We start from the raw sequence: 18,360 nt of genomic DNA, 5'->3' as shown, positions 1-18,360 counted from the left end.
AAAATTCTCAGTCTCTTCTGATTTAAGGTGGTTACATGAAGCATTTTCTATTCTGATCTGGCCATCATTCAGATTATTAGTGGAATGTTAGAGTCCATGTAAATGCAGCTATTGAGAGAGAGAGCGACTTCCCTCTTCTCCTCATACACACTTATCTGCCTTCCTTTGATGACATGAGGATTTATGACAGGGAGAGCTGCGCCCATCTAGCCTACCTCTTTACACACATGAATACCCCCCCATTTGACCTGTCCTGTAGGGGTTGGGAATCGCCAGAGATCTCGCGATACAATACTATCGCGATACTTGAGCTGCGATACGATAGTATCGCGATACTCGATATATCGCGAATATTGCGATATATTTTTTTTTTTAATCAATTTTTTTTTCTTTTTTTAACTGCAAAGTAAAACTGTCAACATGTTTATCTAATAAAATAAAGTTCAGTCTGTTCATCTCACTTCAATAATTTTTATTGCAGAAAATGGTATTTTCTCAAGCAGACAGATGTAAACACTGTAATCTGTGTTGCATGTACCTGACAAACTGAACTGTTTATATTAGTCATATTCCAACTTAACTGAATGCACATGTGTGTGTGTGGACTACTGTACTATTACAGGTATTGAAATGAACAATGCAACTTCCTTATACAAACATTAAAAAAAATATGAATAATTAAATATCGATACTTGGCGTCCCTGTATCGATACAGTATTGCCACGCAAAGTATCGCGATACTACTACGTATATCGATTTCCCCCCCACACCTACTGTCCTGTACTATGTTGACTGTCTGCAGAGTTGCTTTTTATTTTTAACACTGCCTCACACGCTACCTCACATGAAGTTACTTGGAAGCTGGCCAGGAACTACAATCCTCTATTACTGGCCAATGAGCAGGTTCAAACAATCAACCTTTCTAGCACACACTCACTTCTCTCCCCTCAAGACAAACTTTTTGAAGAAAAAGCAATAGATCATTTTAAATACCAAAAATGTTATTGGGTTGAATGATGCCTTTGGCATATGTTAAATCCTCATGAAACAAAGGCTTAGAAATACTGCTCATGTTTTTTTTTGGCAAAACCCCCCAACCTCCTAGCAATCTTCAGAAAAGACTTGCCTACCACCGCAGAGACCTGGGTTCAATTCCTGACAACGGTACGTCCGACTTGGTCGTCCTGACTCCTGGGGGAGATAGCGGGATCCTCCATGCACGTTACGCTCTCTCGGTTAAACCCCTAGCTGTCAGGTAAAAATAAGCGTCAGTGGTGACTGTCTACACCCTCCCCAGGCAGACAGTATGGTAGTGAAACAACCAGTGAATTGGCATAATGACAAAAAATGGGGGATGGGCGAAAAAGGTGAAAAGTAAAAAAAATCAAAAACGAAGTTCATGATATCAGTAGTGGAATTTGCCTGACCTGAGTGGAACTGAGGCACTTCAAAATCATTCCTCGATTGATTGATTGATTGATTGATTGATTGATTGATTGATTGATTGATTGAAAATGTTATTAACAGATTGCAGAATGGGTACAATACTGTATGGCTCAATACACACACTTGTTAACACATTGTGTGCCGGCCAGATATGACGAATTATCGCTTGTATGCCAGCACTTTTTTAATCAATGGGAGGACGAGCACATTTGCGAGCGATTAAACTATATCTTAAATTATGGCTATGGGTCTAATACACCCGTCACTTATCAATGACTTGCTTGCAGTCAACATGTACAAAACGGATTGTTTTTTCATCAGTACATTTCCGTTTTATACCGTTTTGAATACGAGTATAGTTTGAGATTTCTAGAAAGAAAAAAAGATTCCGCAGTAATAGCCATTTACTGGAATACACAAAACACGGAATTTTTCAAATAAACGCTAGATTATCGAGAGTATTTGTGTTCTTATGCACGATACAAATCATTTATTCGTGCCACGCTCAGCGCCTAATGCCACACACACACACACACACACGTTGTGAACACTGTGAAAAAAAACTCTAACCCAAAACTGGTAACATACAGTCCTTACCACAGATCAGATGTTCTGCAAAAAGATTAATCCAATTCCTGATCGCCATTCCAAATATCGATCGCGTTTATTGATCCAACGTTATACTCCGAAACACATAATCCATGCTGCTTCCAGTCCCCTCAATGAATGCAATAGTATCAGGTTGCATGCCCCAGAAGTAAAATGTGGACCGGAGTTTTTTTTTTCTGATGCAAGTCCCATCGACTTCAATCCAATGATGTGCAATACCATCCGGGAGACGATAGGGGGCGGTATTTGCCCTTTTCGAGCTCAGAGCTATTCCCAATGATAACGTCAGGCTGGATGGATGAAAAATGAATGGATATCACTAATAAAAGAAATAACGATAAAATAACGAGAGCTCGTTATTGGCACACAACGCATGGCGAGTTAGGACGAGCAATCTCGTTGTTGGCAACTTGGCACTCAAAGTGTTAAGGGGATGCAGACCAGAGAAATACTTTCGTCTTGTTTACATCAGGGAACCCCATTTTCAATCCATCATAACATATATGACATACATGACATACAGATAGACAGTACTGTTACATCCAGACATTTATAACATACCAGATCTACAAATATACAGTACTGTTTAAGAGTACAATGCCCGTCATATAGACCCTGGCGTTGGAAACTCTGATTAATAGACGGAGTTTCTAAAAAGAGTATACATTACAGTGTTTCCCCTGAAAAAATATTCAGCAGCAGTGTTGTGCCTCTAGGGGGGTACATTTTTATTTTCTTTTCTTTTACATTTTAAAGTTAAATGCATCAATCTGGTGCATTTTGAGAGCAAAATAAAGAGGCTAGATCTATGATGAAGTTTGTGCTCAAAACACAAAATCGACTAGACTGCAGTGCTTTCTCCCTGCAGCCTTTTCCTCATGTCAGTCTTTTACATTAAGCACAGCCCAAATGAAATGATAAAAATAAAAAGTTAAAATATTATAATTTTTTTAATAGTCTAGTTCAGGGGTGGCCAACCAGTCAGAGACTAAGAGCCACAAAAAAATTACTGTGGTACCACAAAGAGCCACACCATATACCAGCGTTTCTCAACCTTTTTTTTCAGTCACGGCACCCTTCATGTGTTTATAGGTCTCACCCTCTGGCCTCTGAAGTTGCTAATGTCTTTTTTATTTGGGCCTCACAGGGTTAAAAGTACCCTGTGAGACCCACGGTTGCAAAATTACAAAATCACTTTTAGCCATTTAAAAAAATAATGTTTATTTAAAAAATGTTAAAGGGGAACTATTTTACTATTTCTTTCACTATTTGGGCACTTTTACACAATTCCTGTGAGTCTATGGAACACCTAGGTTTTTTTCAAAAAAAATGCATTGTTTTGTATTTCTAATCAAGTACTAAAAACCACATTTTTCTACCTCAAGATCTTAAGCCGTTTTGAGGCTGGGCTCCAACCACTGTGTGGCCTGGTGCCAACTGCCACATCAACTGCCACATTATTATGCAGCTGAGAAATCTCTGACATCACAGATATGCACATTTTCAGATGACTCAGTTCAGTGAGGGTGAATATTGTGAGAGGAGAATTGGAAGAATTTGCCAATATGAGAATTAGAGACATATATCCTATTAATATAAGTCCACATAGCTAAGAAACAATGGTAAACACTGAAAAAAGCCATTTATAAGATAGTTCCCCTTTAAGCACATGTATAGTCAATTGGTCCTGTTGTTCAGCCTCACAATGCTATTTGATAGTAAATGTGTTTATATGTCCCACCCTCTGGCCTCTGAAGTTGCTAATTTCTTTTTAATTTGGGCCTCACAGGGTTAACCTCTTAAGCCCGAGATATACAGTAAAAGTGTATATTTTCAGCATTATGTTTGTTTACCAATTATTTTAACTGTTATTAGTGAAATATAAGATTATAGAAATCTCAGGGCATTGAGTCGGAAACCGGCGCATATTGACAGGAGGAAGTGGCACAGCCAAAAGTGAGTGTAGTCTTTTGAAGGAAGAGACTCAGGGCTTTCACATTTCGAAAAACTACCCTACCCAGCTCACACCAGCCCCTGTCAATCATCTGACTTCTGGATTTACTTTTTAATTTCTCTTATTTTTTGGGATTATCTCCCATAAACCTGAACGTTATTGCCATAAAACAGAACGCAGTTAGTTTCTCTACCTTTCTGTGAACGTCTTGCAAAAAACGGTGTTGCAATATGATGAAAAATGGTGGAGAAATTTACATTATAAAAAAGATGGCAGAATTCAGTACTGTATCTACAAAACCTTCTGTTTAATCATCTTCCCTTTATTCATTTGCTTAGATTTTTCAGGTCTGGTCAATTTTAGCATGGTGTTATTTACAGTCAAAGATAATTTTTTTTTTAAATAGAATTGATATTCTCCTTTGGTTCATTACAATTTACTCAAGCCTAGTAACAGACACACTATTTCTGACACTGATCCATATATGTCCCTAGATTCAGATACCAAGAACATGCAAATGGACCATTTAAAAAAAAAATGTAAATGTTTATTCTACGTCCTTATGGAATGAGTGACATAAAAAAAAAAAAAGTAAAAAAGATGGAAGAGCCGCACATTGACGGGCAAAGAGCCGCATGCGGCTCGCGAGCCGCGGGTTGGCCACCCCTGGTCTAGTTCATAGCAGCGGCGGTCCTAATTCAGCAGCGGCGATGCATATAGGGGAAACACTGCATTATATACATTTGAGACTGAGAGTATACGTTTGAGGGGGAAGAAACTACATTGGAGGAGGTTGGGTTGGTGGGGTGGGGTGGGGGGGTTGAGTAGGTGTAGGTGGGGCGGGGGGGGGGGGGGGGTGGGACTGTATTTTTTGCAGCCTCCCGTAGGTGCTCTTTGAGAGCGGTTTTGAAGGTGGGTAGTGATTCACATCCCTTTACAGCTGTGGGTAGGGCGTTCCACATTGATGTGGCATAATTGCGAAACTTGTTTAGTCCCTTGTTTGAGCCGAGTCTGGGTTTAACATGATTTGTGGACCTCCCTCTGGTGTTGTGGTATTCACTGACCTTTGGGAAGTATTTTGACATGAATGAATGAATGAAAACTTTATTTAACAGATTGCAGAATGGGTACAATACAGTACGGCTCAATACACAATTGTTAAGGGGATGCAGACCAGAGAAAGACGTTTGTTTTGTTTACATCAGGGTCCCCCATTTTCAATTCAGTGACATTTATAACATTCACAACATACATGACATTTATGACATAGTACTATATACCTGTATGTCATGCATGTCCCTGTTACATTTGTGACATATACGATATGCAAATATACTGTACTGTTACCCAGAGATCCTAACAGAAAATATATACATATGATGGGGAGGATACTGTACATTAGGAGGGGGTGGGGGGGGGGGGGGGGGGTTGGACATTTACGGTGGCCAGTTTCGAATGGCAGCCTCCCGTAGGTGCTCTTTAAGAGCGGTTTTGATTGTGGGTAGGGATTCACATTTTGGGTGCCGTCCTATCACAATTAAGCATTACATCACGCGCAGGAGTGGTTTGTGAACAATAAACCATGCCTAGGGGTGGTCGTTAGACCACCCTAGGCATGGTTTATTGTTCACAAATCACGACTGCAAGTGGTGTAAAGCTTTTATACAACTGCCACATTCATCCAACCTTATTGCTATACAATAAACATACATTAATCGAAGATTTATTGAAAAAACCATCCGCCAGAAAAAGTAGTTCCCACAACTACAAAAAAGACAATTTGCCTCCATGTGGAAGCAGCTCGGAAGTGCATCCAACCAACTAACACATCCAACTGTGTATTATTGGAATGATTGATTGAACATTTTATTACCAGATGCAGAATGGGTACAATACAGTACGGCTCAATACACACAATTGTTAAGGGGATGCAGACCTACTTTCTATAGAACTTCATTCTTAGATGCTTCTATAGAAAGTAGGTACAACAAATTAAAAAGTTTTCTTTGCCCTATAGGAAAAAAAAGTTTTCTTCGCCCTATTTTTTTATTTATTTTTTTAGCCTAAACTTAACCAGTTGGAAACCAGGCGTACAGTAATAAAATTAGCAATCAACCAATCAATCAATTCAATAGACCATGCTCACTTAAAACAGCGCAGCACTCAGCTGCTCCTCTCTGTCTGACTTTCCCCCGCTGTTGCAGACAGGAGTGTGTGTGTGTGAATGTGAATGTGTACATGTGTGTGTGTGGGGGTGGGGGTGGGGGTGTGTGTGGGTGGGTGGAGACTAGAGCCAGCGCTGCAGTCAGAGGGAAGGAAAAAGAAATTGAAAAAGAAATTGCAAATTAATCAATCAATCAATCCGCGATTTTTCTTTTGTTACACTATGATTCATGACCCATAGATTACACAATCCAACATTGTGTAAGAGACTAAGACATTCGCCGTGACAGAATCGCTTGATATTTAGTCGTTTAGTCGTTATCAACATATCCATTTGTTAAAGATTATTGTCCGCCATCTTGTGATCCGGCGGAGTGATGTGATGTGATTCGGTTGTGGGCGGGTCCTGGGCCAGCAGCGTGGAATTGTGAAGAATAAACACGTGTAAAATGACTTTCAACCAATCAGAATCGAGAAATTTGCATGCCGTTGTATAACTAAATGTACATGGGTACCTTAGTGGTGTAGTGTATCTTGTAGACCAGGCCCATTACAAGTTGCTGTACTAGTCTGTCGTCTACTCTAAGCCATCCTAGGTTGTCAAAGTGGGCAGGGGTGAGGTGGGTTTTAGGAGTGAGGTTAAGCAGTAGTCTTGTGATGTTTGTAATCTTGTTTTTAGTGCCTTTGAGGTGCTATGACTACATCGTTTGATTTGTACACAAGTCTAGGAGACGTGTGTAATCTGGTTTATGCATGTTTTCATATTTAGATGTGTAGCTCAAAGATGAGAAGGTGGTTACTTACCTCATGGACTACTAGCTAGCTAATTCACAGACTGACGTTACTTCTGGAGCTTTGCAACAGGCAATTCGGTCTGTCTCTCCTCGACTCCCGACTCAGTCAAAGGCTGCGAGGAATTGAGAGAACTGTCTTCTGTTGCCCTCAGGGAGCGAAATTAACTTTTTGACTCACCGGCCAGTGGCGGGTAGATGGGAAGAATCTACCCGCCAAGCATATTTCTTACCTGCCAAATTTTTTTTGATAAAAAAAAATATATATATATATTTTATATAATTTTTTTTTAAATAAAATATATATTATATAATCATACTTGTAGTTGTATTATCTGCGAGACATCGCCACCACGCAATAAGTCAAAATGCTCGCTATCTGCAAACAGCTCCACTGTCTGTGTGTATACTCGAGTAGCCTCCAGCTCCAGCAAGGATTCTCCGGCGCTGCAGCTAGACCCTATATTCAGCTAGACCCTACATTCAGCATGCAAGGATTCTCCGGCGATGCAGCTGGACCCTATTGGTATAATGTTACGGTTCTTTGGTCAAATCACATTCAACATGCCCTCAGCTAGAATACGCATTGAATCAATGTTATAAGACATTGATATCAGGAGCTATCTGTAGCTACTGCTAGCCCGCTAGATAACGTTAAGACAATTTAGTTTACTGGGACATATAGATCTAACGTGAGCTAGCTAACGTGAGCTAGCTAACGTGAGCTAGCTAACGTCAGCTAGCTAACGTGAGCTAGCTAACGTGAGCTAGCTAACGACTCGAGGGAACGGAGGTATTATGCACTCGAGTCGACTATTGCTGGAGCATTTGTTGATATCAGCAGCTATCAGTAGCTAGCCAGCTAGATACCGTTAGACAATGCCTCATCATGTATTAAACTAAAAGTGAATAGTTGACTGGGTCATTGTTTAAACAGTAACGGTAGCTCATGGAGGTCCGCTCTTCTAGACTAGAGCAGACTTGCCTCTGTGTTGATACGAGCAGAAGCCCTTAGCCAATAGTATCCCGCTGCAGGGCTGGGCGGATATGACTCGTTGCCACGTTTTTTTCAAAATAAGAGTATCATACGAACCGAATGTTGCTAACTGCCGGAGCCATCGATATTATGACTGGAGATGCGCTTGGGGCGGAAATGAGACCCGCACAGATTTTCAAAATAAGAGTATCGTTATGAACTTGATTGATTGATTACACGCCACACGGCGGGCAGACCTCTCAGTGGGAGGCGCCAAACGTAAAAACTGAGCGCCAATGGCCGGTGGCGGGCTCTAAATTCGCCCCCTGGTTGCCCTATTTTGTTTGATTCCTGGACAATGCAGTGGTTTGTCAAGACATTTTTGGTGAGTGAGATTAACATAGCCGTTCTCAGTAGCTAACCTTTGATTACATAGCACCAGCTAATATTATGCACGAAGAGTACACATAATGGTAGCAGCGAACTTCACCTAAACTACCACCAGTTCGCTTCTATTATTGCTCTTATCTTGTTCTCTCTGGTGTGATTAGCAGTATTGTGGTGACTGGACACTAAGCAATTATACCAATGTTTGGTTTAAATTAGATCACATCTTTAGCTTTAGCAATATGATGCTTCAGCATGATGTTATCGAGTTCCATTCCACTTTGAATGCCAGTTTTCAGCCATATTTGCTAGCTAGATCTCTGATGTGACTTTGGTGTTAGTAATATCATTTTACTAGCCATTTTTGTATACATTTCACTTTTTTTTGATGATTAGTTGATATCTCAGTTTTGTTTTGGAATTTCTGAGGAGTTGTATAGCCATTGGTTTTCCTTATGGCCTTGTCCAGAGAAAAGAAGGCATTTCCTTCTCAATGTGTTGACTGGTGGAGGTAATGGTGAGCTCCCTCTGCAATCTCACAGCAACTCCATGTTTTCTGTTTAATCCCCTTTCTACTTCCTGTGATGCAGGCCTGAATGTTGTCATTGCATTCCACTTAGTCAAAGTCAGGCCTAATTGATATGATAAATGAATGGCAGATTTCTGTGTTGTTCTTTTACAAGTGAAACTAATCCATACAGGAATGATCTGGCTGTCTCGGTTTGCTCCGCAAGCTTCTCCAGCTGCAACTGAATGATATGTATTTTCCCTCTTCCTGTGAGTCAAATTCATTGTCAAGTTGGCACTGCCTAATCATGTGCTGGCTTCCTTTGTCAGAGAGAGAATAATAATTTCCTCAACCTGCTTATTGGACAGGACACGGATACAAGGAGAACACATGGTTTTGGGTGTTGGACAAGACCCACTGGCTCAAAGCCCACTCATAAATAACAACAGTGCAAGGCTCTTGCCGCTCTTCCCAGCCTGCCTTTAGTGGAGGCTATTACGTTTTCTCTGTTTTGTGCTGAGACTGTGGCTCAGAAAGTGGGTGCTTGATTGATTTCTTCAGCACCCATATTTTGTTAACATGAATAATCTATTTCCTTGCCGTGTCTTGTCCCTAGGGATATCACTGGCTTCAGCACTGCTTTTGCTTTGACACTGTATGGTGACAAATATAGGCCTAAATGTAATGTAAATTCAATAACTTAACTTTCATACAAATATCCATGAAACCAAAGATAGGCCTATATTAATACATATTATTACATGGTGTTTTAACATTCGCCGAAATGCTTGATTGTGATTGGTCAATAGCGCTCGGTGATTATTGCTCGGCAGAGGTCCGTTATCGAGTAATAACGGACCTCTGCCGAGCAATAATGACCGCTGTGCGCAGCTGTAGCAATCAAGCCCACTGACGCACACTGCATCAGTGCAGTCATGAAAGCTGCTCAGCATATGCACAGCTGCACTCAGTCATCAGTGCAATCAGACCACAGACCTGCCGGCGATGACAGCGCGGAGCGACAGACAGAACTCCGTCTGCATTTGATCTTGTCTTGTCGATGGTGTAAAATGAATTAGGTATATTGTTAGTAAGTTAGCCATGTAATAAGCGGGATAATGTATAGCCTATACTCGATAATTGTCGCAAAATAATTGACCTTCACTACGTTTAAAACACCTCGGCGAGGCGTCTCGGTGTTCTAAACTCTGTGTCGGTCAATTATTTTGCGACAATGACCTCGTAGCTATACATTATCCCTTATATAGCTAGGGAATAGCCTGAATAGAATAGGGCCAACTTTGAACCTACATCATGATTTGCACAAGTCAGTCTTACTGGTAATGATGTGAATGGCGTGCGTTGAGTCTAGTGATGCACCGATGTGAAAATTGTGGCCGATACCGATAACCGATATTAATATTGCTGTTCTGGCCGATACCGATATTTACCGATGTCGATATCTCTGTATAGAAAACACTTTTTTATGATAATCAAATAAAGAGCTATTTTCCAAAACGCATAATTTTTTTACTTTTGTAACTTATTTTCAGAAATGACTGATATTTTGAAACTATTTAAGGCCAAAACATGTAAAAAGGAAAAAAAAAGATTAAAAAAAAAAAAAAAAATGATTTTTTTTTTTTTTTTTTTTTTTTTTTTTTAATATCGGCCCTATCTTGATATCGGTCCGATACCGATGTGTAAAAAAACGGCCATATCGGCCGATATTATATCGGCGGCCGATATATCGTGCATCACTAGTTGAGTCTCCCATAAATGTTCCCGCCCGTCTTCCTCTTTGGGTCTGGCTCTTGTGTCTTGAGCCACTGTCACTTCCATTCCAATCACTCTTGCATATAACTCTTTGACATACGTACATAGGTTGTGCAGAAACGCCTTTCCCAAACGTATCTCCTTAACAGTAGAAAGACTCCCTACTCCACAGATGTAACTCGCTCTCTCTCTCAGACCTGACAAATGACAGCATCTTGTTTGTGATTAGAATAGTTTGGTTTGGTTTAACAACCATTTAGGAGAATCTGATATGTTGGACTATAAAATTGCTTACTACTGTAGCAAACGTTCTCCCATTCACCTGTCCTGCTTTCCCTGCTATTACTGCTATCATCCTGTTACTAAAGTACACTATTATTTTGCCAGTTTTTATCCTCTTTCCTCTTGTGAAGTGTGTAGGGCAGGCTGCCCCAATTTCCTGGTCGACCAATAGTCATCTCAAGCCATTAGTCCACTAGTCGTCACATGTTTATGATATTAGAAGATAGATGAAGACGAAATTAAACTGAGCAAAAAGTTATTCAGTTCAAAATTAAATACAAAAGATCGATTCTAGAAAGGTACAGTAACAAATATGGTTTGAACCCTAGGGCATAAAAAATAATATTGTTTGGTTCCTGTTGGTTGTCAGTTAAGGCCATGGGTAGGTAGGGAATTTATTTTATTTTTTATTTAATTTTTTCCCACGGCGACTATGGATAAGGAATTTCTTTATTTAATTAAAATGTTCACGACAACATGGATGCATGTACTCTGCCAGCATGTTTAATATCCATAATACTAAAGGTTTGACTAAGATTTTTATGAAACTTTATTGGAAAAAAAAATATATATATTTTTTTTATATATATATTTTTTTAAACTAATAAAATAAATTGTGTCGCACCTAAATCGGCAGGGTCGGTCGGCAACCGGAACCAAACAATTTTTTCTTTTAGGCCTAGGCTACTTAGCCTAGATTAGCTCACAACAAGTATCTAACTATCTAACTAACAATCTAAAAAAAAAATTATAATCTAACCCTGACTAGGGCTGCAACGATTAGTCGACATAATCGACGACGTCGATTATAAAAAAATCGTCGAAGAGAAATTGTTGCGTCGATTAGTCATTAAAAAAAAAAATTATTTAATTTTTTTTTTTTTTTTTTTTTGTGCACTACCTATCTTTGTGAGAGTGGCTTCTCAGGGTTCCAGACAACATCATAACATGATGATCCCATAGCAAATTTTGGACATTGAAAACATTGTTCCCCTGCAGGAGATGATGATCAGACTAGACACACAATACATTACACACGCACTCCTCTCACTCACACACAGCGATCAGAGTAAGACACACACATACACACTCCTCTCACTCACACACAGTGATCAGAGTAAGACACACACACATACACACTCCTCTCACTCACACACAGCGATCAGAGTAAGACACACACACATTCACACTCCTCTCTCTCACACACAGCGATCAGAGTAAGACACACACACATTCACACTCCTCTCACTCACACACAGCGATCAGAGTAAGACACAGACACATTCACACTCCTCTTACTCACACACAGCGATCAGAGTAAGACACATACACAAATTACACAGTACACACCTCTCACTCACACACAGCGATCAGAGTAAGACACACACACAAATTACACAGTACACACACTCCTCTCACTCACACAGCGATCAGAGTAAGACACACACACATACACACACACACGGACTCCTCTCACACACAGCAAACAAAAGTTATTTAAAGTACACTTCCACTTTAATTTGTATTATTTAATTTATTTATCTTGTTATGAGTGATTGCTGTATTGTTCTTCAAATACATTTTCATTTAAAGTGGCTTAAAGATCCAAATTCAAAAGTTTCATGAGTCATTATTTTAATTTGCTATGGGATCATCATGTTATGATGTTGTTGTTTGGTCCTGACAAGAGTCTCAAAGTCTGGGGTGATGGTAGACAAGCAACTCTGAGGTCATGCTCAATGTCCAATCTGTTCCTCTGCTCTGTCTTCAGCTGGACCAGAGCTGAGAAGCCACTTTCACAAAGATAGGTAATTAAAAAAATATATATATATATATATATATATATTTTTTTTTTGGTTTACATTGGTTTTCGATTAGTCGACTAATCGAAAAAATAATCGGCAGATTAGTCGACTACCAAATTAGTCATTAGTTGCAGCCCTAACCCTGACTAACCTTACTGTCATGCACTTGTCCTAATAAACTAACATACACTGTAACACGCAACACTTTGATGAGCATTGTTACTCAGCTGATAGAGTTGTACCCTTCTTGCTGTCTTGTCGTACAGAACTTGTAAGTCGCTTTGGATAAAAGCGTCAGCTAAATGACTAAATGTAAATGTAAACTATCGTGCCGTGTAAACATGAATGTCTGTCCCTGACTGACTGCTGACTGAGTGTTGCGTGTCACCACTCACTTCCTGTGTCCATCATTTCAAATGAAAAGACCTCTAGTGTTTCATACACGGTCCAGTCATATACATATACTGACCTAATTTTGACAAGACTCAACTCCGGAATGTTTCGTGTGGTCGACTATTTTGTGGCATTAATGAATTCAAGATTCAAGATTATTTATTGTCATGTGCACAGTTAAACTGACAGTTTGCTGTACAATGAAAATCTTAGTTTGCTAGTCCGCCCTATCACACCAAATCACACAGATCAGATCACACAATACTATGCGTTCTAGCCTGAGCTTCACTACTCTCATATCCAAAGCTACAGGGTTTGAGTGAGAGAAATTTGGTTGGTTATTAGCTGACCATAATTTTATAATCCCATCAATAACATGGGCAATGAGGGCAATTCTGACTGTAGCCTTGTTCAGCAACTTTTCTGTTGTAGCTTGAATTATGCTGGAATTGCACCAATGACTTTTCTGTTGTAGCATACAGAACACTGAAATCGCCTTGTCTGTATAGTGTAGCTAACAGTACAGTATAGTTTAGTCATTCAGGATGAAAGTAGAGGGCAGAAACCAGGGTCTGGCAGAGATTAGAGGATCCCCTCTGCAAAGAGAGGATTATCAGAGTCAACAGGCCCACATTGTGATGAAGAAGAGAGAAGAGAGCCACCGCAGCTCATCTGGGTCCATTCATCTTCTCTGGCTGCACCGCAGAGTAACAGCAGCCCACCTATCCACAGACCAACACTGCATCAGTTCCCTCAGCATTGGATTAATCATACTGACTTTACCAGAGCTGATCTATACTTCACAAGCAGCTCTCCTCCCTTTTTCTCTTCTGGAGCTGTGCTTCAGGCCGCATGCTTATCTCTATGATGAAGCATGTCATCTCCTACACAAGGAAAAACAAGAAGAGCTTTGCAGGCTTTTACATTCACTTGAAAATCATGGTAATAATATGTTCAAATTCAGAGAACATGTTAAAACGGAGAACTGTTTCTGAACACATTATAACTACATACTGTTGCTGAATACATGGTAGAGCTGTGTTTGTCATTGCCAGTCACCCCTTGATGTTTTAAAAATAAGCCACACCTCTACGAATAGCTTATCACTAATCTTGGCAGCATGCCGTTGCTTAGGCATTGCATAAGCCCTTATCAGTGATGAAAGTAGAGATGTCTATTTATCTCTGAATATTAAGTAATTTTGCTTTGATTTCTGACATGTTACTTATCACATGGCTGCTCCAGTTATTACTGAGCATTTGACTTACATATTTAATATCGCTGTTGCCTCTGCTAAGCTTCCTCTTGAGTTAGTGTTAGTTAGTCGGTTAGTGTACTCCCACTACATAAGCGCGGTGAAAGAGTTAATTTAGATAACTATACACATTGCACCAAAATAATACGAAAACACCCAGCCTAATCATGACATTGATGTTAATCTCACACATGTCCCAAAACTGTAAGCTGTCTTTTCAAATTCTAAATCAAATTAAATTGATTTTGAGAGCAGCTCACAGAAATTATGAACATTTAGAATATCAAGGCCTTAGTGCAGTGTTTTTCAAAGTGGGGGGCGTGCCCCCCAGGGGGGGCGCAGAGGCATGACAGGGGGGGGGGGGGGCCTTGAGATTTATAAAAAAAAAAAAAAAAAAAAAAAAAAAATCTTTTTTGGATTACAGAAAATTATCACTAAAGTGCTATCTGTTGCAGCTGCACTGTTCTCCATGAAAATACCATTTCTCAAAATCTGAAAATCATTATTTAATAAAACACAGAAAAGGATCACCAAGTTACTCTGGATAAAAAAAACCTTTACAGACAACATTGAGACAAAGCTTCCTGACACATCTCCATCCAAACTCTTGGAAGAACTCTTTGAAAATATTTTGGTCCGCCAAAGGGGGGCCTGACAGAAAAAGTTTGAGAAGCACTGCCTTAGTTAGTGATTAGGCAGTCCTAGAAAGGTATAGGCTATGTAAAGACCTTTTATATATTATTTTCATGTCACTGAGCTGTATTTGTTCTTATTCTTAATATTAAATCCATTGTGTATTTCTGTACATTGTGGTCCCTAAACCGTTACGGAATTATGTAAATTGGGTAAACTCAAGTTCAACTGATATAATTACATTTTCAATTTTTTTATTAGAGGGGTTTGCAAATGTTGCTCATGATATGGTAAAAGGTAGGGCTGACCTTCAAAGAAAATTGGAATTCGAAGCTTCGCGGCCGAGATTCAATTTTAATTCGAAGCTTCGAGATAAAAAAAATAAAATAAAAAAATAAATATATATTTTTAAATTTACATTTTTTAATTTTTAATGTTGTGGGACTTGTAGAGCACTTTGTTCAACTTTGTCAGTGCTGTAAATTTTAATGAAACACGTAGTTTGCTTTCATGAAATATTGTAAGCCGTCATTTGAGGCTTTATAAAAGCAGCACAATGAACACAAATCTGTCAGTGCCGAGTCCGACCTCATCTTAAATAACAAACAGCCTTGCTTGTTGTAATTAACAAAGAGAGGCAGAGTTGATTTTGCACACACAAAAAATAGTATATATAATTTTTTTTTTTTTTTTTTTTTTTTTTTTTTATATATTCAATTTCTTTTTTCATATTCTAATCCCATGCCCATCGAATGAAGCTTCGAAGTATTCAAGACAGCCCTAGTAAAAGGTTTAGCCTGTTTCTATCTGCAAATAACCCCTATATTTCCATTTGATTCCCGTTAATTCCCTATATTCTTGTTAATTCCTACATATATGATATTTCCCATACACATTTTCCACCTTTTGAGTTTGAATATTCCCAAAATCTTGCCACCCTTGTCATTTAGTTTCTTACAAAACTAAAAAAACATTAACTCTGCTGCTTTTCCAATCATGCTGACATTTGAAATGTGTCCTACTGATCCTACTGATTGTACAGTATGTATTATTTAGGTAAATAATTAGCCATAATTAGGCAACTCTCGTTTCTGCCATCTACCCGGTAACATGTTGATCTTAAATGTCATTAAAAGTTATAATCGTGCATGATGCTTAGAAGCCTCCACAATGGACTTGTAATTAAACAATGTGCACTTTCAGCTTTACTATGAGGGTATTTACATCCACATCAGGTGAACAGTGTAGGAATTACAACAGTTTCTACATGTGCACCCGCACCACCCCCCCCCCCCCCCCCCCCTCCCCCCCTTTTAAAGGACCAAAAGCAATTAATCATAACCAAACTAACAATCATAAATCAAATTGTCACTTTTAATATTTGGCTTGCAAATCCTTTGCAGTCAATAACGGCTTGAAAACTGGAACCCATAGACATCACCAGACGCTGGGTGTTGTCCCTGGTGATGCTCTGCTAGGCCTCTACTGCAACTTTAGTCAGTTCCTGCTTTTTCTTGGGGGCATTTTCCCTTCAGTTATGTCTTCAGCAAGTGAAATGCATGCTCAATTGGATTCAGGTCAGGTGATTGACTTGGCCATTGCATAACATTCCACTGCTTTGCCTTGGTCTCATCTGTCCATAGGATGTTGTTCCAGAACTGTACAGGCTTTTTTAGATGTATTTTGGCAAACTCTAATCTTGTTTTGGGGCTCATCAACAGTTAATTTGGCCACAGCACACCTAATGTTTTTGCTATCTCTGATGGGACTTTTCAGCCTAATGATGGCTTGCTTCACTGATAATGACGGCTCTTTGGACCTCATATTGAGAGTTGACGGCAACAGATTCTGATTCAGTATACAGAGCCAAAATTATTAAAATTGTGTTGATGTCCAAATATTTATGGACCTGACTGTATATCAGCAAACATTGTCTGGTGATAGTGTTTTTTTTATTGATTGCATTGGTCCGATGAGCAAAACTGGGTCGATGTGAACAACTGCTGATTGTTTTTCCGTCTAGGCATAACAAAAAATATTGTTTGTTTCCTGTTGGTTTTTATTTTATTCTTTCCCACTTTATTTAATTAAAATGTTCACAACAACATGGATGCATGTACTCTGCCAGCATGTTTAATATCCATAATACTAAAGGTTTGACTAAGATTTCTATGAAACTTTATAAAAAAAAAGAAAAGGGATTTTTATTTTTTATTTTATTTTTTTAGAACTCATAAAATATATTGGGTCGCACCTAAATCGGCAGGGTCGGTCGGCAACCGGAAACAAAGCATTATTTTAGGCCCTAGCTGTTGTTGTCGTGCATCCCTACAAACAAGAAGGAAAAAGAGTGACATGATCATAGACCATATACAGTAGACATGTTTTCCGTTGCTCTGAGTCTTCAGGATCTCCTGCAGCTATTACAAAAATGAACGAGATTTTATACTGAAAGGAGAGAAAAGAACATCTGCTACTTCGCCTCATTCAGTGATCAAGTTAGACAAAGGGGTGAATTGGTGAATTGTAATCAGAAGAGCTTGGAAAACAACAATCTCCAAACACAGACTCCTATGTAAGATGCAATATTAAAGGCACTAGTAGTACCTTTAGAGTTTAACCATCTAAATGCAGAATGATGGGTACACAGACAGGACGTTGCTTTACATTAACTGGATGGTTGTTAAAGGTGCTATAGATAACATGTTTATGTAGAGTAATAATACAAAATATATACATCCACAGAAATGTAGAAAGGTGCAGAATAAAATGATTGTTTTTCCTCCCAAAATATTATTTGATTTATCCAGACTGATCAAACCATGTGATTCCCCCCCCCCCCCCCCCCCACAAACAGAAGATTTGATCCAAGACCAGAGACGCTGAGATTCCACACGACAACACCATTATCTAAGATGTACAAAGACTACAGATCAGGCAGAGTTCCAGGTAAGACGTGTGTGTGTGCATGTGCGCGTGTGCATGCGTATAAATCCATAGCACCAGTCCCGTGTCTTTTACAACAGGTGGAGTGTTCAGATTCCACACCACAAAGGATTTACTGGCAACATTTCTGCTTCAAACCTGATAAGAGGTGCCATTGTCCCCTAGACTCAGAGGAGGTATTTCCTCCAATCTGTGAAGAGTTGCTTCTCGTTTGTCACAACCCCTGGAGCTGCGTTGCTCTCTCTCACTGCTGGAACATCGTCTCAAGGGCTTTATTTGACTTTCAATGTCTTTGTGTGCTGCACGTTTACTTTGGTTTAGTGTCTGAGCACACGTCAGAAACGACTATGCCGTATTTCTTTGTTTCTGGCAGTCAATGCCTCTGATTTAAGCCGGGTTCAGCTCATCTAAGCTTACTGTTATGATTCACACAGCG

The 18,360-nt window shown here is 39.4% G+C and overlaps 1 protein-coding gene across 2 annotated transcripts in view; it reads left to right on the top strand.

Annotated features, from left to right (window-relative positions):
• LOC311242748 (ecto-NOX disulfide-thiol exchanger 2-like) overlaps nt 1-18,360 on the top strand; it is a 385,400-nt gene that overhangs the window by 56,520 nt on the left and 310,520 nt on the right. For both annotated transcript variants that reach the window (XM_084331769.1, XM_084331767.1), the window contains exon 2: nt 17,836-17,927. In XM_084331769.1, the coding sequence (XP_084187895.1) occupies nt 17,894-17,927 (34 nt within the window). In that variant the 5' untranslated portion in view covers nt 17,836-17,893. The remainder of the gene's footprint in view (nt 1-17,835; nt 17,928-18,360) is intronic.

The sequence above is a fragment of the Notolepis coatsorum genome, assembly GCF_963971535.1.
Source record: "Notolepis coatsorum genome assembly, chromosome: 16".
Lineage (NCBI taxonomy): Eukaryota > Metazoa > Chordata > Actinopteri > Aulopiformes > Paralepididae > Notolepis > Notolepis coatsorum.
Note: the sequence above shows the minus strand (reverse complement) of the source record. Positions and strands in the feature narration are given on the sequence as shown.